Here is an 18,921-nt window from a genome sequence, read left to right as displayed (position 1 = left end):
TATGTAAAAATTCATAACTATATACCAAGGTAAACTTACTGTTCATAAATTATACCTTAAAACTGATTTTTTAAAAAATGTGATGACTTAAACATATTAGGTAGTTTAATAACAGCGTGTTAAAATTATGGACATGGGGGATCCCTGGGTGGCTCAGCAGTTTAGTGTCTGCCTTTGGCCTGGAGCGTGATCCTGGAGTCTGGGGATCGAGTCCCACATCAGGCTTCCTGTGTGGAGCCTGCTTCTCCCTCTGCCTGTGTCTCTGCTTCTCTCTCTCTCTCTCGAATGAATGAATAAATAAAATCTTTAAAAAATAATAATAAAATAAAATTATGGACATGGTACAGAATGCTTGAATTCATAAAAATACTGGCAATGCAGTAATGAGTCGTTCAAAAAATGGTGTGACAACGGACGTGTTGATCCAGAAGGCCCTTTTTAATTTCATAAGGTCAGAAAAGAGTACTGTTGTCCTTGGGTCTGTGGTTTCACCATTGGCTACACCACCAGAAGCGCTGGTTACTTAATCTCTCTAAACTCCAGGTTTCCTTTTCTATAAAAGAGGGACAATCACACTTGCCTAGAGGGTAGCGGTTGCCAGATAAAATGCAGGACATCCAGTTAGACTGGACTTCCAGATGCCCGAGTCGTTTTTAGTATGAATATGTCCCAAGCATATTTGTTGGCTGTTTATCTGAACTTCAACTTCAACTGGACGTTCTGTGCTTCTGCTGGGCCGGCAACCTCACCGAGAAGTCCTTGTGAGAATTAAGATACCGGCACAGCAAGCCGGGGGCCCAGGGTTGGGCATGGTAAGCGCTCCGTGGGAGCTAACGCTGTTCTATTATTTTTTAAATGTTTTATTGGAGTTCAATTTGCCAACATATAGCATAACACCCAGTGCTCATCCCGCGCAGTGCCCCCCCCAGTGCCCATCACCCAGTCACCCCCACCCCCCGCCCACCTCCCTTCCCACCACCCCTTGTTCGTTTCCCAGAGTTAGGTGTCTGTTTTAATCCCAGCCCCTCATTCCTTACTTGTTCCTTTATTTTTTTCACTCAACTTTAAACCAACTGTACTGGTGGCTCTTCTCCCCAGGCAGGGACCAACTCGAAGCAAGCATCACGGTACCACCCACCCGCACTCCCAACAGGTAAGAAATTCCGGGCGACGTCATGACGCACAAGCGCCGCCCCCCAAGGGCGCCCAAGACGCATAAATAAGACGTCAGCGGGCCGGGAGCCAGCCTCGGGGCCTGCCGGGATTGTGGCGGTCCCCTCTCCCAACTCGGAAGCCGCCGCTGCCTCCAGACGCTCTCAAGATGGCGACCTCTCTGGGTTCCAACACCTACAACAGGCAGAACTGGGAGGATGCGGTGAGTATGCTCGCCCGAGGAGGACAGAGAGAGGTGGCGGAGCCAGGCCTCCTTCGGGCAGGCTGGGCCGCGGCTGGCGAGCGGCCGAGGGAATGCCGGGAAGGAGCCAGCGCTGCGGCCTAGCTCGGACGGAGCGGGCGGCTGGAGGGCGGCCCTCCTCCGCCGGCCGGGAGGGACGGGGCTTCGCCGGGTCCGGGACCGGCTCGCTCCCCATCCTCGCCCTCTCCACTCATTTCGAGCTGGTCTCTTCTCGCGCCGCCTGCCGGAAGTGCAGACAGCGCCCCCTCCCGCGGCGGGGCCCGCGCTGGACCTCGGGTTCCTGCCCTACCCTGACCCCCGCCCCGCTCCTCGCCTCCCCTCCCCCGTGCCCACGAGAGTGGCTGAGACGCCAGGGTGTTCGGGGCCTGGCTCTCAACCACATTTCCCATTTTCACCAGGACTTCCCCATTCTGTGCCAGACGTGTCTAGGAGAAAACCCATATATCCGAATGGTGAGTGATCGCACGTGAAACGGGAGTTCTCAGGTTCTGTCAGTGTTCTGTATTGGCTCGCTGTCCAGTGAAATGCTTCTCTTAGCTACGCCAAAACAGTGCGTTGCTCCTGTGCTGACCTAGCCCAAGCGTAGGACGGTTTGCAAAGGACTGTCGTGCTTATTATTCTGCCCCTGGAACTCAGCAGCAGCCCTGAGATGTCGGAGTCCTACTAGAACAGCTAATATTTGTTGAGCATTACCTAGCAGTTAGGTCTGTTAACCAGAGGCAGAGACAGCTCTGTCTCTTCAATATGGCAAGTAAGGAGTAGACCTTGGATTTAAATTCAGATACGCTGACTCCAGGAACCTTAGCAAGGTAGGAGGAGAACCAGGACTAGATAGTAGGTGTCCTGACTCCTAACCAAGTGCCTTTAGTCTCTTTAGTGTAAGGTAACCACATCTTTATAGATGAGGGGAAAATAATCAGTAATTAACATCTAATGATTAGCATAGGGCTGTGTTGTGATGGATCCCAGAGATCTTAATTGACCCTATACAGAGTATCTGCACAGGATGAGTCTATAGTAGTTACCTCTGACTAACCGTTGTACAACGGGATGGCCATAGCTACGTCCTCCGTGATTTGGGGACTGTGGAAACTGTTAGGAATTTTAATTCTTCGGGAGAGAACTTGGGAGCCAGAAATGAGCCTAATAATTGTGGCAGTGGAAAGATACACATTTACCTGGTATTAGGTCCGTAATATTCTTAGGAGATTATAATTCACAGTAGCTGGTTACAGTATATCTCCTCTCTGCCACCTCCAGTTGGCGGTCCCCCCACCTCGTTAGGATGCCAGGGATCTCCGGACACATTTCTTGGGGGTTATCTTTGGCGAAGGAGCAGACGTCTAGTTTTTATCTTTCTGTAACTTGCTCTTTTCTGTTTTTTCTGTTTCAGACCAAAGAAAAGTATGGGAAAGAATGTAAAGTAAGTGTGTCTGTTAAAGAGTAATGATTTAATTTCATTTTCCAACTTGCTGGGCTTTGAGGTTCTCTAATAAAAGTCAGTGCTACACAGACTATCATATATCATTTATATACTCATTGACTGTTAACTGTTTAGTGTGAGAGATAAGAAAGTGAGCTCTGTAATGTAAAGATTCTTAACCTAGTGTCTGTGGATGGACTTCGAACCCTCTTGAGATGATAGACTGAGTGTTGTCTGACAATGCACATAAGGATTTTAGCAGAGGAAGAAGGTCATATCTGTCACAAGATTCTTAAAGGAGTATATGGTAACTCCTCATTGCCCCCCAAAAAGATGAATGGTCATATTAGTGGTGGTTATCTCTAGTGTGGGGAGGACTTTGAATATTTCATTTCTGTACTATGTGAATTTTTTTAACTCTTTGGGAAGGGTGTTATAAATGGGATTGAAACACCAGATGGTGTTTAGACTACTTGATCACTAAGATCTTTTTTAAACTCTACATTCAAGGATCTTTTCTTTCAGCCTCTCATTGTTATAAAATCTCTTAGTCTTATTGTCCAGATCAGCACTATTAACACTGTGTGGCTCTTACTTTGTTTTCCAGATCTGTGCCAGGCCATTCACAGTGTTTCGCTGGTGCCCCGGGGTCCGCATGCGTTTCAAGAAAACTGAAGTGTGCCAAACCTGTAGTAAATTGAAGAATGTCTGTCAGACCTGCCTTTTGGACCTTGAGTACGGTATGTTTGCCCTGTCTCAGAGATCTGAAAGCATGCAGATGCAGGTGCCGTGGATGACAGATTAGTCTTTTTGTTTCCTATTTCTCACCCCATCTCTGCTCTGACCCCACTTTGGAGTGCCCACTCTGCTCTCCTTTTCCTAGAAGAGGAGAATCATACTAGGCCATTCTAGAGCCCTTCTGAACAACAGGAGGAGCTTAAGGAAATGTTGGGAATTCATCAGAACTGACCCAATACTCTCTCGTTTACATGCCTATAGCCAAAGTGAGGTAAAGGCACTGTTCATATAATAGGTAATTTCTTTTCCTTGGGCTTCTTTCAAGATCCAAAGCTCTTTCCCACAATCCCTTACCAGAAACATAGCCAACTGTGTTAGGTTTTTGTCTCAACTGTGTTTTTAGGACTGATATAACTGCTATTACTTAAGAGTAACTCCTTTTGAGGGTGATCTTTTTTATTTTTTTAACTACAGGTGACATTTTGTTCATGAGAAAAATAGTTTTTTTTTTTTTAATTTTTTATGATAGTCACACAGAGAGAGAGAGAGAGAGAGAGGCAAAGACATAGGCAGAGGGAGAAGCAGGCTCCATGCACCGGGAGCCCGACATGGGATTTGATCCCGGGTCTCCAGGATCGCGCCCTGGGCCAAAGGCAGGCGCTAAACCGCTGCACCACCCAGGGATCCCGAGAAAAATACTTTTTCAACAAGAGTTTCTACTATACAATAAAAGGGAAAATATAAATTTATATATATGTTAAAGTCAAAAAGATTGTTGATTGGAGTCCTGATCACATATTATGTAATATTATTTATATGTTTGTTAAAAGAAGTGTTCTGGTTCTGGAATACAGTGATTCATACATGCCTGTGACTATCCAGAGAATCTGTAAGACCTCTAAAAATAATCTACTTTTTACATTTATTTTAAATCTGTTCTAATAAAACCTAGGTACTTTATTAATTACAGGTCAAGTCTGACTGTAAGCAAATGTTGTTCATCTAAAATATGTTCTAAAACACGGATTTCAAATTTCATGACAGCTCAAGAATTTGGACAGTTTCATAGAACTCTCTATGGTAATTTTGATCTGATGGTAATGAAAATTTTGAAGAAAAATAAAGCCTCCAATACCTAGGAAGCTAGAGAAGGGAATAATGATGTTGTATTCCATGTGCAGGTTCAGTATGGATTTGTTTTAAAATGTATCTTGAGGGTTTTTTCCTCTTTTCTTTTGGACTAGGCCTGCCCATCCAGGTTCGTGATGCAGGATTGTCTTTTAAGGATGACATGCCAAAGTCAGATGTCAACAAAGAGTACTACACGCAGAATATGGAGAGAGAAGTATGCTGCCACTTTCTTGATGTGATTTTATTTTTGGTAGAATCCTAGTGGATTGACAGTCTACATAATTTATCTTTTGAACTTGTCATCCCTCTGTAGATTTCTAACTCTGATGGAACACGACCAGTTGGCATGTTGGGGAAAGCTACATCCACCAGTGACATGCTGCTCAAGCTGGCCCGGACCACACCCTACTACAAGAGGAATCGACCCCACATTTGCTCCTTCTGGGTAAAAGGAGAATGTAAGAGAGGAGAGGAATGTCCATACAGGCAAGAGCTGAATTGCATTTTCATTATTAGCTTTCAGATAATTAGTCATCTAAGAAATGGAAGCTAGCTTAAACTATTTCTGCTTCAAAATCTACAAGTTTATACAACTAGTGAGGTAGATTTCATGTCTTAGGGCTATTACATTTAGAAGACCTTGTTTAAATTGTTCTTACTTGTAACGGGACTTTTAATTGTAACCAGGCCTTGGGAAACTAAGTTTGTTATGCCATATAATATAGATATTGACTCTAGAAGTTTCCACCTGAGAGGTAAGTCATCACTATCATGGTATAACTAGCTTGAATCTCAGTGTATAGTTGAAGTCCAGTAAAGGCCAGACCCCTAAAGGGTGTATGAGTATATTTTAATCAAGACTGCCAAGCATCTGGATTAGGAGTTCTTGACTTGGGGTTGGTTGACTCCACACCCACAGGGGGCGGGGGCTTTTTTTCTGGGGCTGGTTTCTAGCTTTAATGAGACTCTCAGTGTAATGCAAGACCTCAGATACATTAAGAACCATTGACCCAGAGAAGGGTACCCATGTTTTTGGTTACTTTTTGTTTTAGAGCAGATTGTGCAAAAAGTATACTCTGGTAGGGAAACACTGTTACTCTGGATGGCCATTATTTAAATGGCTTTTAGGAGGCTGGCAAGTCTTTGTGTGATTATAGTGAATCCTTTGGTATTAGCTCTGTCATGATAATATGTTTTGGTAGGGTGGTGATTTCTAGTTCAAAAGGCATTTCTAGGGATCCCTGGGTGGCGCAGCGGTTTGGCGCCTGCCTTTGGCCCAGGGCGTGATCCTGGAGACCCGGGATCGAATCCCACGTCGGACTCCCGGTGCATGGAGCCTGCTTCTCCCTCTGCCTGTGTCTCTGCCTCTCTCTCTCTCTCTCTCTCTGTGACTATCATAAATAAATAAAAATTAAAAAAATTTAAAAAAAAACAAAAAAACAAAAGGCATTTCTAAAAAAAAAAAAAAAAAAGGCATTTCTGAGCCTGTATATATAGCTACTCTTGGCTGATACCTGTAAATTATCTTCCTTTGTTGCATCTTCATATGCTGTTCTTTCTTGAACCATAGACATGAAAAACCAACAGATCCAGATGACCCCCTTGCTGATCAGAACATTAAAGACCGGTATTATGGTATCAATGACCCTGTGGCAGATAAGCTTCTAAAGCGAGCTTCCACAATGCCTCGTCTGGACCCGCCAGAGGACAAGACTATCACCACACTATATGTTGGTGGTCTGGGCGATACTATTACTGAGACCGATCTAAGGTTTGTAAAATTTTATGAGCTCTTTCTGCTTTTAACTGTCCGGGAATACTTTCTTGGCAAAAACACAGGCAAGCATGATAATTCTGTGTAAAAAACATTTTTCTTTAGCCACTCTGAAGTTAGTATCATGCTGACTAGAATTTTTATAAAATTGTCCTTTCCAATGCCAGAGTAATGTTCATCAACAGTGGTTGCTTGGTCCTTGCATATGATAGTAATTACATGAGATTCTTCTTCTTCTTCTTCTTCTTCTTCTTCTTTTTTTTTTTTTTTTTTTTTCTTTTTTTGTGAGAGAGTACACAGCGGGGAGCAAGGAGATGCAAGGCAGAGAGGGAGAGAGAAAATCTTAAACAGGCTCCATGCTGAGCATGGAGCCAACATAGGGCTTAATCTCATAACCCTGAGATCGTGACCTGAGCCTAAATCAAGAGTTGGATGCTTAAGTGGGCATCCCAGGTATCCCTTGGTGAAATTCTATTTGATCTAGTAGCTAATTAGAATTTTTAAAATAAGGCATATATCTCAGTATGATTATGTCAGAGAGAGAGAACTTGGCAATTATAAAACATGTTTTAAATTGTTGGCTTTTTAAAGAGATTTGTATTTGGTGTTATTTGTATTATCCTTGGCTTGTATTTTGCTTGGCTAGATGAGACATCTGGACAAATAGTGATAGGAATTACCTCTTGCAAAGAGATAAAATGAAGAATCTCCTATACATACGTGTATAACACGTCCTTGGTAGCCTTCTCCATTAAATCTGGTCTAAGTGAGCTAGACTGGCAGACGTTTCCCCTGCTCCTCCTCCTCCTCCTCCCTTTTGCCATCATTGTCATTGTCGTTTTGCAACCTTATTTTTTTTTTTTAATGTTCTTGGTTCATGGGCCATGGGGGGCTGTGGTTTGCCAGACCCTTATGTAGGGTTTAGGGTCCCAAAGGAACCTCCTGGAGCTCCCTTTTCTCCATGAGAAAAACCTCTGACATGTTTGTAAACCATTATTTACTCATTTTTCTTAATCTCCGTAAGTAGCACCCACGATACGGCAGGATATTGGAGGGACTAACCTGCAGATGATTAGACACGTAACCATGGGGCCCCCTGCCTTGTAAATCAGTGGAAAAGTGAATAATCATCCATTGCAACCTCCTGGGAGAGTATCCCTAACTCTCCTGTTTCTCTGCCTTTTTACCCCTTCAGAAATCACTTCTACCAGTTTGGAGAAATCCGGACGATCACTGTTGTGCAAAGACAGCAGTGTGCGTTCATCCAGTTTGCCACAAGGCAGGCTGCAGAGGTGGCTGCGGAGAAGTCCTTTAATAAGTTGATTGTCAATGGCCGTAGACTCAACGTGAAATGGGGAAGGTGAGAATTAGACTATTTTAAAATATCTTTACTGAGGTTTTTAAGAATGTGTTCCATTATCTGGGGACTAGTATGTTTTTGGTGAACAGGTTTAAGCCAGTAGGACCATTAAGAAGAGTATTTCATTTTCTAACACTTCAGTCCTGTGGACTTTGGGAGGATCCTACTTGGAAAGTTTATTCAGGATTTTGATGTGGTAATCTACTCCTTTGAAGGTTTGTGTTTTTTGTGACTAGGTATTGTAGGCCAAGTGTGATACCGGGGTATAAAAGTGGATTTGATGCCTTAGACCTAGATTCGGCCTTCTAGAGGTTATCCAATGGAGAAGAATAGGTTATTTAAGTTTGAAAGTGATGATTGCGTAAGAGACTCAGGTTGAAATGCCCTGAAGGTTCAAAGGGAGAACATGTTTCCAGCAGGAAGGAAATCACTGAGAACAGCAGCACCCTGACCATGCTTTAGTATGCCAAGTAATTAGCGCTATGCCAAACAACACAGAGGTAGCTTCTCATCTGTACAACATTTCCAGCAGATTTTGGATCTAGGTCTTTATGGCTTCAAAACATTTGCTTTTATCCACTCTGCACTGTGGCATTTATGGGGAAAGAGTGTTTGCCAAAGAAGAGGCAAGGAGCAAAGGATCTCCGCTTCCCTAAGAAATATGAGAAGCAGAGGTATGAGAGAAGGTGGGACCAAGTGTTGATGTCGTATGTGTCTGTGTCTTCTAGGTCCCAAGCAGCCAGAGGAAAAGAAAAAGAGAAGGATGGGACCACAGACTCTGGGATCAAGCTAGAGCCCGTTCCGGGACTGCCAGGAGGTGAATGCAGACTTTCTGCCTACCCAGTAGCCTGCTGACATGGGATGCTCACACTGCCCTGATGTTCCTCAGTATGAAGGGAGACCAGCTGGGTCTCTGGTTCCTGCAGCAGCCTTTCTCTCCCAGCAGGAGCCCAGGACTAACAGGAGGTAGAAACAGTGTTGCACAGTTGTCTCCCCTCTAACTGTTGGCTGTTTTCTATTCTCCAGCTCTTCCTCCTCCTCCTGCAGCAGAAGAAGAAGCCTCTGCCAACTACTTCAACCTGCCCCCGAGTGGTCCTCCAGCTGTGGTGAACATTGCACTGCCACCTCCCCCTGGTATTGCCCCACCCCCACCCCCAGGTAACGTGCATCTTCCTTCTCAGTAAATAGGTCTAACTTAGCCCAGAAAAATCCTTGTGAGAGTCCTGTCTTCACACCTCATTATCGTGTCTAAATCCTTTGAGTTTGCCCCATAGAGGTATGCAAGTAAACCTGATTTGTTAGGATCCCTGATCTGTGATTTTTTTTTTTTCCTGGCCTGCCAAGGTTATGTATACTCAGAATGAGAGTTACTATATTATAGTGATTTATATCATCAGTTTGTTCCCTGTTCTGAACTGAATCATAAATGATGTCTTAAAGTGTCATTGCTCTAGGATATAAGATACAGGGTTTGTGCCAGGATGTAAATTTACTAAGAAAATCTTGTTCCAAAAATGTATCACATGAACTAAACAGTGTGCTTGGTTTCGTAATTAAGTTAAATTTTGGCTCAAGTTACATTTGGCTTTATCTTTGGGGGCAAGTAGGGGGCAGTAATAAACAGTTCGGGGATCAGCACAGTGTATCATGCTGCTCTAGAAGCTATCCGTGACAATGTGAAGAGTGTAGGTAAATGACAAATAGCTAGTTCTCCTGTGGCAGAGTCCTCATCCTCTCTAACCAAGTCCTGGTTTCTGAACACCCTCCATTCTAGTATAAAGCATTGATATTGGTGGTGACAGGGTCTTGCCTCAGAGTGATTTCTTCCCCCTCCCAAATCCTGATTGAATCCTGTCCAGTAGGCATGGTGTGTTCCATAAACACCAGAGGCTCAGATGACACACTATTGGATACCTTGAGTCCTGTGTGAGGACTTGTAGTCTGGTGTGAGGGGACAGGTTTCTCAAACCAAGGAAGTACTACAGGTAGATGTTCCTAAGCAAGTCTGGGAACTGATGTTTTTTTGAAGTCCCTTCTCATTTTGATGCATGTGTAGGTGCTTTTAACCATAGAAAGACTCAGAAGTTTGAAAGGTTGTCAAGGAAAGTGCAAGCCTAACAAATTTGTCCTCTCCCATCTGCAGGTTTTGGGCCACACATGTTCCACCCAATGGGACCACCCCCTCCTTTCATGAGGGCTCCAGGACCAATCCACTATCCTTCTCAGGACCCTCAGAGGATGGGAGCTCATGCTGGGAAACACAGCAGTCCCTAGCACATTATCACCACTCCAGGGCTTTACAGAAGAAAGGGCGCTTCAGAATCCCAGTACATGAATCTTGGAATAAATATATTTTTCCTTCCTTTGTAGTTTCCATGGTAGCTGAATGTGTTCAGATGTGGGCAGTCGGAGAAGGATAGCCATGCTTTCCTACACGTATTCCAAGGATTGATGGACCTCAAATAAGCTGCCATTAACACATCTGGTTACTACTCTAACATACTAATAAAACTTATCGCCTGTTCTCCTTACTTCTCTGGTGAACAAGCAACCGGGTGAATTGGAATGTCTAACTGAGTTACCATCCCAATTATATGTTCATTTTGTATCTTTTTTTGGGGGGGGGGGGGAATTGACCTGCAGTAAAATCTTTTTGACCATTTTTATGTCCATTGGGTATTTTTCCTTTTTATCATCTGAAAAAAGATTACTAGTACTAATCATTGTAGTGGCATGAGTGTGATTTAACACTTCAGAAGTCACATTCTCAAAAAGAGACAAGTAGAAGCCAGCACCCAGCACAGCCCAGATCTTTTCTTACCTCTCCTTTCCTCATTTATTACTAAAGGAATCTGGCGGATAGCTTTCTCTCTCTGCGCTACCAAAACAAGGCAAAAACAAAAAATGCTTTTTATTCCTGTCAATTGGATGGAAACACAAATGTCATGGAGCTGTGTATCATTGAAGGAATCTGGTGTCTGGGATGAAATTCTTTTTAAAGAGCTTCCTGTAAAACACGTGAACAAACTGTGAGACAAAAGGCACGGGCGCGTGTTGGAAGACTTGTGACCTGCAGCTGGGACTGTCACCTCCAGCATTCACCTTCATGTGTCTTCAGCCCCCGCTTCTGGGCAAGGGACTCTGTTTGGTCTTAGAATGTTTGGATATAACTGAATTGTAGTTGGTAAAAATAATTTGATGTTGTGTTGTGTTTTTTGTTTTTAAAAAATTAAAACGGGTCAATTTTCCAAACCTTGTCATAGGCTTATTTCTAGATTTTTGTTTTCTGTATCCTTTGGTAGCTCACCTGGAGGTCAGTAGAAGTTAGAAACCAGTACATTTTTGGCTTTAGGCTGTTTTGATTTTTATCTCTGTATCCATTCTACAATGGGAAGAAAGCCCAGGCCTTTTTATTAAGTACTTATGGTTGTGAGGCTGAAATAAGATAATGCACAGAGGGCACTCAATGCAGAGCCTGCCATGTGGTGGTTGATAAGTTGTAACTTTAAAAAGTCATTGCCATACTATACAAGTCATTTTAAAGGGAAACAAGCAAAAGTTATCTAAAAATCAACTTTTCCTGAAGCCAATTCCGTGTCATGTACCTTAAATTATATATTTATGGGATGGACATAACTCATATAACCATTTTTAGCCTCTCTAGAGAACTTTTCTTTCCTCTAGAGCACTTCATCTTGAGCATCTTTTTGTTTTGTTTTTTGAGGGTTTTTTTTTTTTTTTAAGATCTAAAAGTTAATTTAGAAGGACTTAGAAATTTTGATTCAATTTCTAGTAGTACCAAATGTGAACTAATGAGGTTACTTCCAAGTGTTTTGACACCATTTTGGGTAGGGTTGGGTTTGTTTTTGGCATACTTTAGAGTATGTAAAAGATTTTTAGCCAATTTGTGAATAAGATGTGGATAACATGTAATGTTTTAATAATTGCCAAGTTTGATTATACCTGTACATGTATACATATACATATGTAAATATGACTCCAATTGTATATTCTTGCCTTTTTGAGAAGGAGGAGATTCTAAATTTTGTGCACTGCCTGGCTATGGATATTTATTTTTTTGAAAAGCATAATATGCCAGCATAAATTGAAGTATAAAAACTGCTCAATCTTTCTTGAGTGAATCAAAATTAAGAGCAATTAGATTCTGACAAAAACTCTGGTACTTAACCAACTCCATTTCCTTTTCCTCCAGGGCACACAGCTGGGGGCACACTTGGTGAAAAGTAACCTTTGCATTCCCAGACCAGGTCTGTAAAAACCTCTCGCTTAATCCTCTGAGTTCTTTCCCCATCTCGCTAATATCCCTCCCATGGAAGGAGGAAGATGGAAGGAGCCTGGGTTCTCTTCACTGCTCTGAAGAGAGCACTGTGATGGGAGGAATTTTTGTTGGAGTAAGCTACTGAGACCTGGGGGTTTATCTGTTACAGCAGCTAGTGTTACTTATAACAGAGATGTCGTTGACTCTTGTCACACAAAAAAGAGAAACCCCAGTTTTATTTATACCGAGTCATGGTTTAAACGGACTCTGGAGCCAGGTTACTGTGTTCAGTCCTCCCTTCAGCACCTCCCAGTGTTGTGCCCTTGGGCACATTACTTAACCTCTGTTTACTTGTCCTATTGCCTCACCTCCTAACCCTTCTCACTGCCTATAGTATTTTGAGGTCCTCTCATGGAGAAGGCCCAGAAAGTACAACATCATGACAACTGAACTGCTTATAGGATGTAATATGTTTTAGAAGCCAAGTCAGTGAACCACTGTATCCTGAAATAAATGGAAGTGAAAGAGGAGTCTAGGATGACCCCCCAGTCTCTTGTTTGGTCAAATGGTGGAAGGATGCCTTTTCCTGACAGAAAGATGGGTAGGGAAGAGAGTGAGATTGGGAAGTAAGGATAAGAAAATGATCCAATGTGGATTTTGGTAAGTTTAAGTTACCTAGGAGACCGGTGGCAATCCCCAGCCTAAAGGGAATTGGAGCTTAAGAAAGATCAAGATTTGGGCGTTGGTGATGAAGTAGCATTTGATGCTCTGGGTGTGGAGTGAAATCCTGCAGGATAGGGATTTAGAACATTAGTTCTTAAACCTCAGTAGATAAGTTCCTTCAGTGGATCTAAGTAAGTTGGTGAGGCAGACAACCCTCTGAGAAAGACTGGTATAGGATGAAATAGCTTTCTAAGATTAGAATAAGTTCTTCTCCCCCCAGAGTTCCTCTAGTCTTTGTATTCTCCCTAACATTTTTATTATAAAAATTTTCTAACCTACAGGAAGTTTGAATGAATTTTACTGTGAGCAGTCATATATCCACTAACTAGATCCACAATTAACATTTGGCCATATTTGCTTCATCACATATCTGTATTCCTTTATGCATCTGTCAATCTTTTTTATGCATTTCAGAGTAAATTGAAGACATCGGTATACTTCTCCTTGAAGCACTTAAGCATTTATAGAATTAGCCAGAGTTCAGTATTTGTAGCTTTTCTAGGTAGAATTTACATAGATTGTAATGCACAGATCTTGAGTATGCTATTCAAGAATTTTGTTGAGGTGTCCATCTTATGTGACTCAAATCCCTGTCAAGATGTAGAACATTACCATCATTCCAGAAAAATTCCCCCTGTCAATACCCACCCCCCCCACCCCCAATCTCCAGAGGCAACTACTGTTCTGATTTTTTCACTGTAGATTAGTTTTACTTATTTTAAAACTTTATATAAATGGAACCATGCATTGTAAACTCTGTACTTGGCTTCTTCCCAACAACATGATGTTTTGAAGGATCATCCATGATGTTGTGTATAAATCCTTTTTATTGTTGAGTAGCATTCCACTGTATGATATTACCATCACTTACCTATCAACTTTTTGCTATCATGAATTAATGCTGCTATGGACATCCTTGTACACATTTTTTTTTTTTTGCAAATATATGTTTTTATTTCTCTTGAATAAATAGAGTGAAATCCTGGATCATAGGGCTGATGATGCCTGTTTAGTTTTAAAAGAAATTGTTAGGTGTTTTCCCAAAGTGGTAGAACCATTTTACGTTCCCACCAACAAGAGTTCCAGTTGCTCTACAACATCACCAAAATTTGATGTAAAAACTCTTGACTGTTAGCCATTCTGGTGGGTGTATCATAGTATTTCATTGTGGTTTCAATTTGCATATCCATTTTGACAAAGAAGTTGAGTACCTTTTCAAGTAGTTATTGGTCATTTATATCTCTTCTTTTGTGAAATATCTGTTCAAGAATTTAGGCCATTTTTTGGCTGCCTTTTTATTTATAGAATATACATAGATCTATATATATTTTAGATATTAGTCCTCTGTCATGTTTGCAAATACTTAATCCAAGTCTGCCTATTTCCTAATGTGCAGATAATGAGCAGAGAGTTCTCATTTAATGAAGTCCAATTTATTGTCTGGCATACCAAAATTTGTATCAGTTTGCCAAGGCTGCTGTAACAAGGTATCGTAAACTGGGTGGCTTAACCAACAAATTTAGTGTCTCACCTTTCTGGAGGTTAGGCATCCAAGATCAAGGTGTTGGTAGTGTTGATTCTATTTAAGGCTGTGAGAATATGTTCCAGGGCCCTCTCCTAGCTTCTGGTGTTTGCTGTCAAGCTTTGGCATTCTGTGACTTACAGAAATATCATCCCTGTATCTCCCTCATTTTCACATGGTGTTCCCCCTGTGTATATATCTGTTTTCAAATTTCCCCTTTTATTTTATTTTTTTTTAAGATTTTATTCATTTATTGGAGAGAGAGCGAAAAAGCAACAGAGAGCTCAAGCAGGGAGAAGAAGGAGAGGCAGTCCCCCCACTGAGCAGGGAGCCTGACATGGGGCTTGATCCCAGGATCCTGAAATCATGACCTGAGCCAAAGGCAGACATTTAACTAACTGACTGAGCCACCCAGGTGCCTCAAATTTCCCCTTTTATATCAGGACACTGGTTGGATTCAAGCCCACCTCAATGACTTCATTTCTTGTTTGTTGAAAAGGTTTTCTTTTCCTTTGTTAGGTCTTTTGCATTTCTATATTCATTTTAAAATCAGTTTGTCAATTTCTACAAAAACATAGGATTTTTTAAAAAAAGATTTATTAGAGAAAGAGAGAAGCAGACTCTCTGCTGAGCAAGAAGCCTAATGTGGGGCTTGATCCCAGGACCTGGAGATCATGACCTGAGCCAAAGGCAGATGCTTAACTGCTTAACTGTCTGAGCCACCCAGGTGCCCCAACATAGGATTTTTAAATGTCAGAACATCCTTGCACCCCACTTAGTCATAATATCTTTCTTTTTTTTAATATTTTATTTATTTATTCATGAAAGACATAGAGAAAGTCAGAGACACAGATAGAGGGAGAAGCAGGTTCTTGCAGGGAGCCCAATCCAGGACTCGATCCCTGACCCAGGATCATACCCTAAGCCTGAGGCAGATGCTCAACCGCTGAGCCACCCAGGCGTCCCATAATTTATTTCTTTTTAAAAAAATTTTAGGGGCACCTGGGTGGCTCAATGGTTGAGCATCTGCCCTTGGCTCAGGTCGTGATCCTGGGTGTGTGGGATTGAGTCCCACATCAGGCTCCCTGCAGGGAGCCTGCTTCTCCCTCTACCTATGTCTCTGCCTCTCACTCTGTGTCTCTCTCTCATGAATAAAAAAATAAAATCTTAAAAAAAAAATTTAATTTTTCCACTTATTGAGATATATAATTTGCACATAACATTGTATTAGCTTAAAGTATACAAGGTGATTTGATGCTTGTATGCATAGCAAAATAATTACCAAAATAAATCTAGTTCATATCCATCACCTCACATAGTTACATTTTTTTTCTTGGGATGAGAACTTTAAGTTCTATTCTCTTAACTTTCAAATATAACAATATATACATACAGAATTGTTAACTATAATCACCATGCTGTACATTACATCCCTAGAATTTATTAATCTTTTAACAAGAAATTTGTGCCTTTTGACCACCTTCACCATTTGAAGCCCTATGACCCAACAGTTATGATGTATTTTATATATGTATTTATATATCATATATGATATTTATATATATTATATATATATATCACTTGAATTTTTGTGTTTATGTTCATGAGAAGTATTAGCCTTGAAATTTCTGTAACATCTTTTTTGGGTTTCTTCTGGCCTTATCGAGTATCTTTGGAAATGTTGCTTCTTCCTCTATATTCTGAGTTTGTAACATAGCTATTATTTTTTTCTTAAAATTTTGATACAATTCACTCCTGAAGCCATCTAGGCCTGTATTCTTGGTGGGATTTTTTTTTTCTTCAGTTTTAAAACTTTATTTTGGAATAACTTGAGATTACAGAAAAGTTGCAAAGATGGACAGAGAGATGTCACTCTTCACCCAGCTTCCCCTAATGTTAACATCTAACATAGCTGTGTTATTTTTGTCAAAACTAGGAAATTAACATTCATATAGTACTATTTTTTTTAAAGATTTTTATTTATTCCTGAGAGACACAGAGAGAGGCAGAGACACAGGCAGAGGGAGAAGCAAGCTTCATGCAGGGAGCCTGTCATGAGAGTCCATCCCGGATCTCCAGGATCACACGCTGGGATAAAGGCGGCGCTAAACTGCTGAGCCACCAGGGCTGCCCCATATAGTACTATTAATTAAACGAAGTCTTTATTTGAATTTCACCACTTTGTTCTCTTATGCCCTTTTTCTGTTCCAGAATCCAACACAGTCGGCCACATTACCAAAGAGTACTGATGAGCTGCTTTGTAGACTGTCTCTTGACTTGAATTTGTTTTCTCATGATTAGCCTGGGATTACGAATTTGGGGGAAGATATCTCAAGGGGAAGTTATGTCAGGGATTTGAAATCATTGATAATGCTAACCTCGATCATTTGATTAAGGTAATATCTTCCAGGTTTCTCCTTCATAAATTTACTGTTTTTCCTTTCCTGTGTTCTATTTTTTGGTAGGAGGTCATTAAAGCCAATCTATATATAATCAGTAGGATGGGAATTAACATTTCACCTCCTGAAGAGGAAGTTTCTACATACATTACTTGGATGTCTTTTGCGAGGAAGAAAGGTTTGTCTTTTCTCCCCCATTTATTTATTTATTCCATAATTTATTTACATCACTGTGAATTATTTATTTTATTCTTTGAGTTATAATCTTTTATTCTGTAGATTGTCTTTTCACTGTCTTGATAGGATCCTTTGGTGCACAAAAGTTTTAAATCTTGTATGTTCATTTTATGAAGTGTTTCGTAGTAGTTGGAAATAATGAGTATACTCTAATTTGGTGATGCAGGATTCCACATTTTCATTTTGTTGTACAAATTTCCTATATCCTTACTCTGTCTGGTAAGAGATCAATAAGAACTGTGTTAAATCTTTCACTATGATTGTAGGCTTATCATTATGTAAGGATCCTCTTTATCACAATAATGCTTTTTGCCAGGAAGTCTGATATTAATAGACTAGATCACATTTCTTTGGGATAGTATCTAATAGCTTAATGCTTTTCCATTTCTTTAGTTTACCTCTGTGTCATATTTTTAGGAGTGCTATTTGTGAAAAGCTTACAGATGGAATTACTTTTTTCACCCAAACCGTGAGTATTTTTAAGGTGGTGAGTTTTATATATTCACATTTATTTTGATAACTGATATATTTAAATGTATTTATACTTTAATTCATGTCCCTTTAACTGCTTCTTTTTCATCCTTCCTGCTGTCTATCAAATTGATCTCTGTGCTCACCCTTGCTTCTTAGATCCAATACTTTTTTTCTGGGTCCTTTAGCATGTTCTTTTGTTCTTTCAGGGGTTAGTGGGAAATTCTCATACTACTTATTTGTCTGAGACTGAATTTATTTTGTTCTCATTTCTTGAAGATATTTTTCTATTATTGCTGTCATTTTAAATGTCATTCTTTTGCAGGTAATCCAGCTTTTTCATTGGATACTTTGTAGATAATATCAATTTTCTTGAATTTTTTCTGTGACTTTGTGGAGTTCTGCGATTTCAGTACAGTGATTCTTTTTTTTTAAACTTTATTTGAGAGACAGAGACAGAGAGAAAGAGGGTGAGTATACTAGCATGAGGAGGAGGTGGGGAAGGGGATAGAGAGAAGCAGGCTCCCTGCTGAGCAGGGAGCCTGATGGAGGGCTTGATCCCAGGACCCCAGGATCATGACCTGCATCTAGATATAGTGGTTCTTAAGTGTAGATTTAATATCCCTTCTCATGACAGGGTAAAGATTGTGTGAATTTATGTCTTTCATTAAATCTAGAGAAAACTCAGTCATTTTAAAGCATCTTCTGGAATTTCTATCACTATTGTCAGACACTTTCATTTTATTTTCCACGTCTTTTAATTTCTCTCTCATATTCTCTTTACCTCTCTTTGAAACATTATGGGCACTTGTAGTTCACTAATTCTTTCATCAGGTACATCTGATCTACTATTGATTTGTCCATTCATTTTTTAAAAGGAGGGACTGTTTTGGTAAAATATAACACATGTACAGAGTGCATAAAACACAGATGTACCACTAAGTTAAATATTCTAAAGTGAGCACCTATGTAACAGTCATCCAAATCCAGCCACAGAAATTGTCTAGCTTTCCCCAGAAGCATTTTATCCCTTCACAACCATCAGCCTTTCTTTCCTCACAAAGTTAACCCAGTCCTTTTATATTAACACTTTCTTGCAACAACACACATACATGTTTGTATCCCTTCCTTTGCTTGCCATTTTGTTTCTGTGCCACACCCACACTGTTACATGTAATTGCAGCTCCTCTCTGCTTAGTGCTGGGATAGCTCATGTCCGCTTTGCCAACATCCTGGCTATTCTTTGTCCTTTTCGTTTCCTTATCACTGTATGATTTCATTTATTCAAGGAACAGAACAAGCAAAAGCAGAGAATTTGATATGAACAAGCAAAGAAAATGATTTTATATGAAGGGCTTGCAAGGCCCACAAATTACATGAAAGGTTAATGGCCTGCTCTTTCAGGATCCAAATTTTACTTACTGTTAAATAAAGTTGCAAAATACAGAAT

General features: G+C 40.8%; 1 protein-coding gene across 1 annotated transcript; it reads left to right on the top strand.

Moving 5' to 3' along the window:
- Positions 1 to 1,219: 1,219 nt before the first annotated feature.
- On the top strand, positions 1,220 to 13,847 carry RBM22 (RNA binding motif protein 22). Its single transcript, XM_041750334.1, has 11 exons — positions 1,220 to 1,375; positions 1,813 to 1,866; positions 2,808 to 2,837; positions 3,445 to 3,577; positions 4,820 to 4,920; positions 5,020 to 5,192; positions 6,277 to 6,477; positions 7,676 to 7,840; positions 8,569 to 8,657; positions 8,867 to 8,998; positions 9,984 to 13,847. Exons 1-11 carry the CDS (start codon positions 1,322 to 1,324, stop codon positions 10,112 to 10,114), a joined length of 1,263 nt encoding a protein of 420 aa, XP_041606268.1. The 5' UTR covers positions 1,220 to 1,321; the 3' UTR covers positions 10,115 to 13,847.
- The last annotated feature ends 5,074 nt before the right edge of the window (positions 13,848 to 18,921 follow it).

The sequence above is a fragment of the Vulpes lagopus genome, chromosome 3, assembly GCF_018345385.1.
Source record: "Vulpes lagopus strain Blue_001 chromosome 3, ASM1834538v1, whole genome shotgun sequence".
Classification (NCBI taxonomy): Eukaryota; Metazoa; Chordata; class Mammalia; order Carnivora; family Canidae; genus Vulpes; species Vulpes lagopus.
The sequence above is the reverse complement of the archived record's forward strand: the minus strand, read 5'-3'. Positions and strand labels throughout refer to the sequence as shown.

Coding starts and splice junctions, on each gene's coding strand:
- RBM22 (XM_041750334.1), top strand. CDS start 1,322: ATGGCGACCTCTCTGGGTTCCAACACCTACAACAGGCAGAACTGGGAG. Junction 1,867..2,807: donor AAAACCCATATATCCGAATG/GTGAGTGATCGC, acceptor TTTCTGTTTCAG/ACCAAAGAAAAGTATGGGAA. Junction 7,841..8,568: donor CTCAACGTGAAATGGGGAAG/GTGAGAATTAGA, acceptor TGTGTCTTCTAG/GTCCCAAGCAGCCAGAGGAA.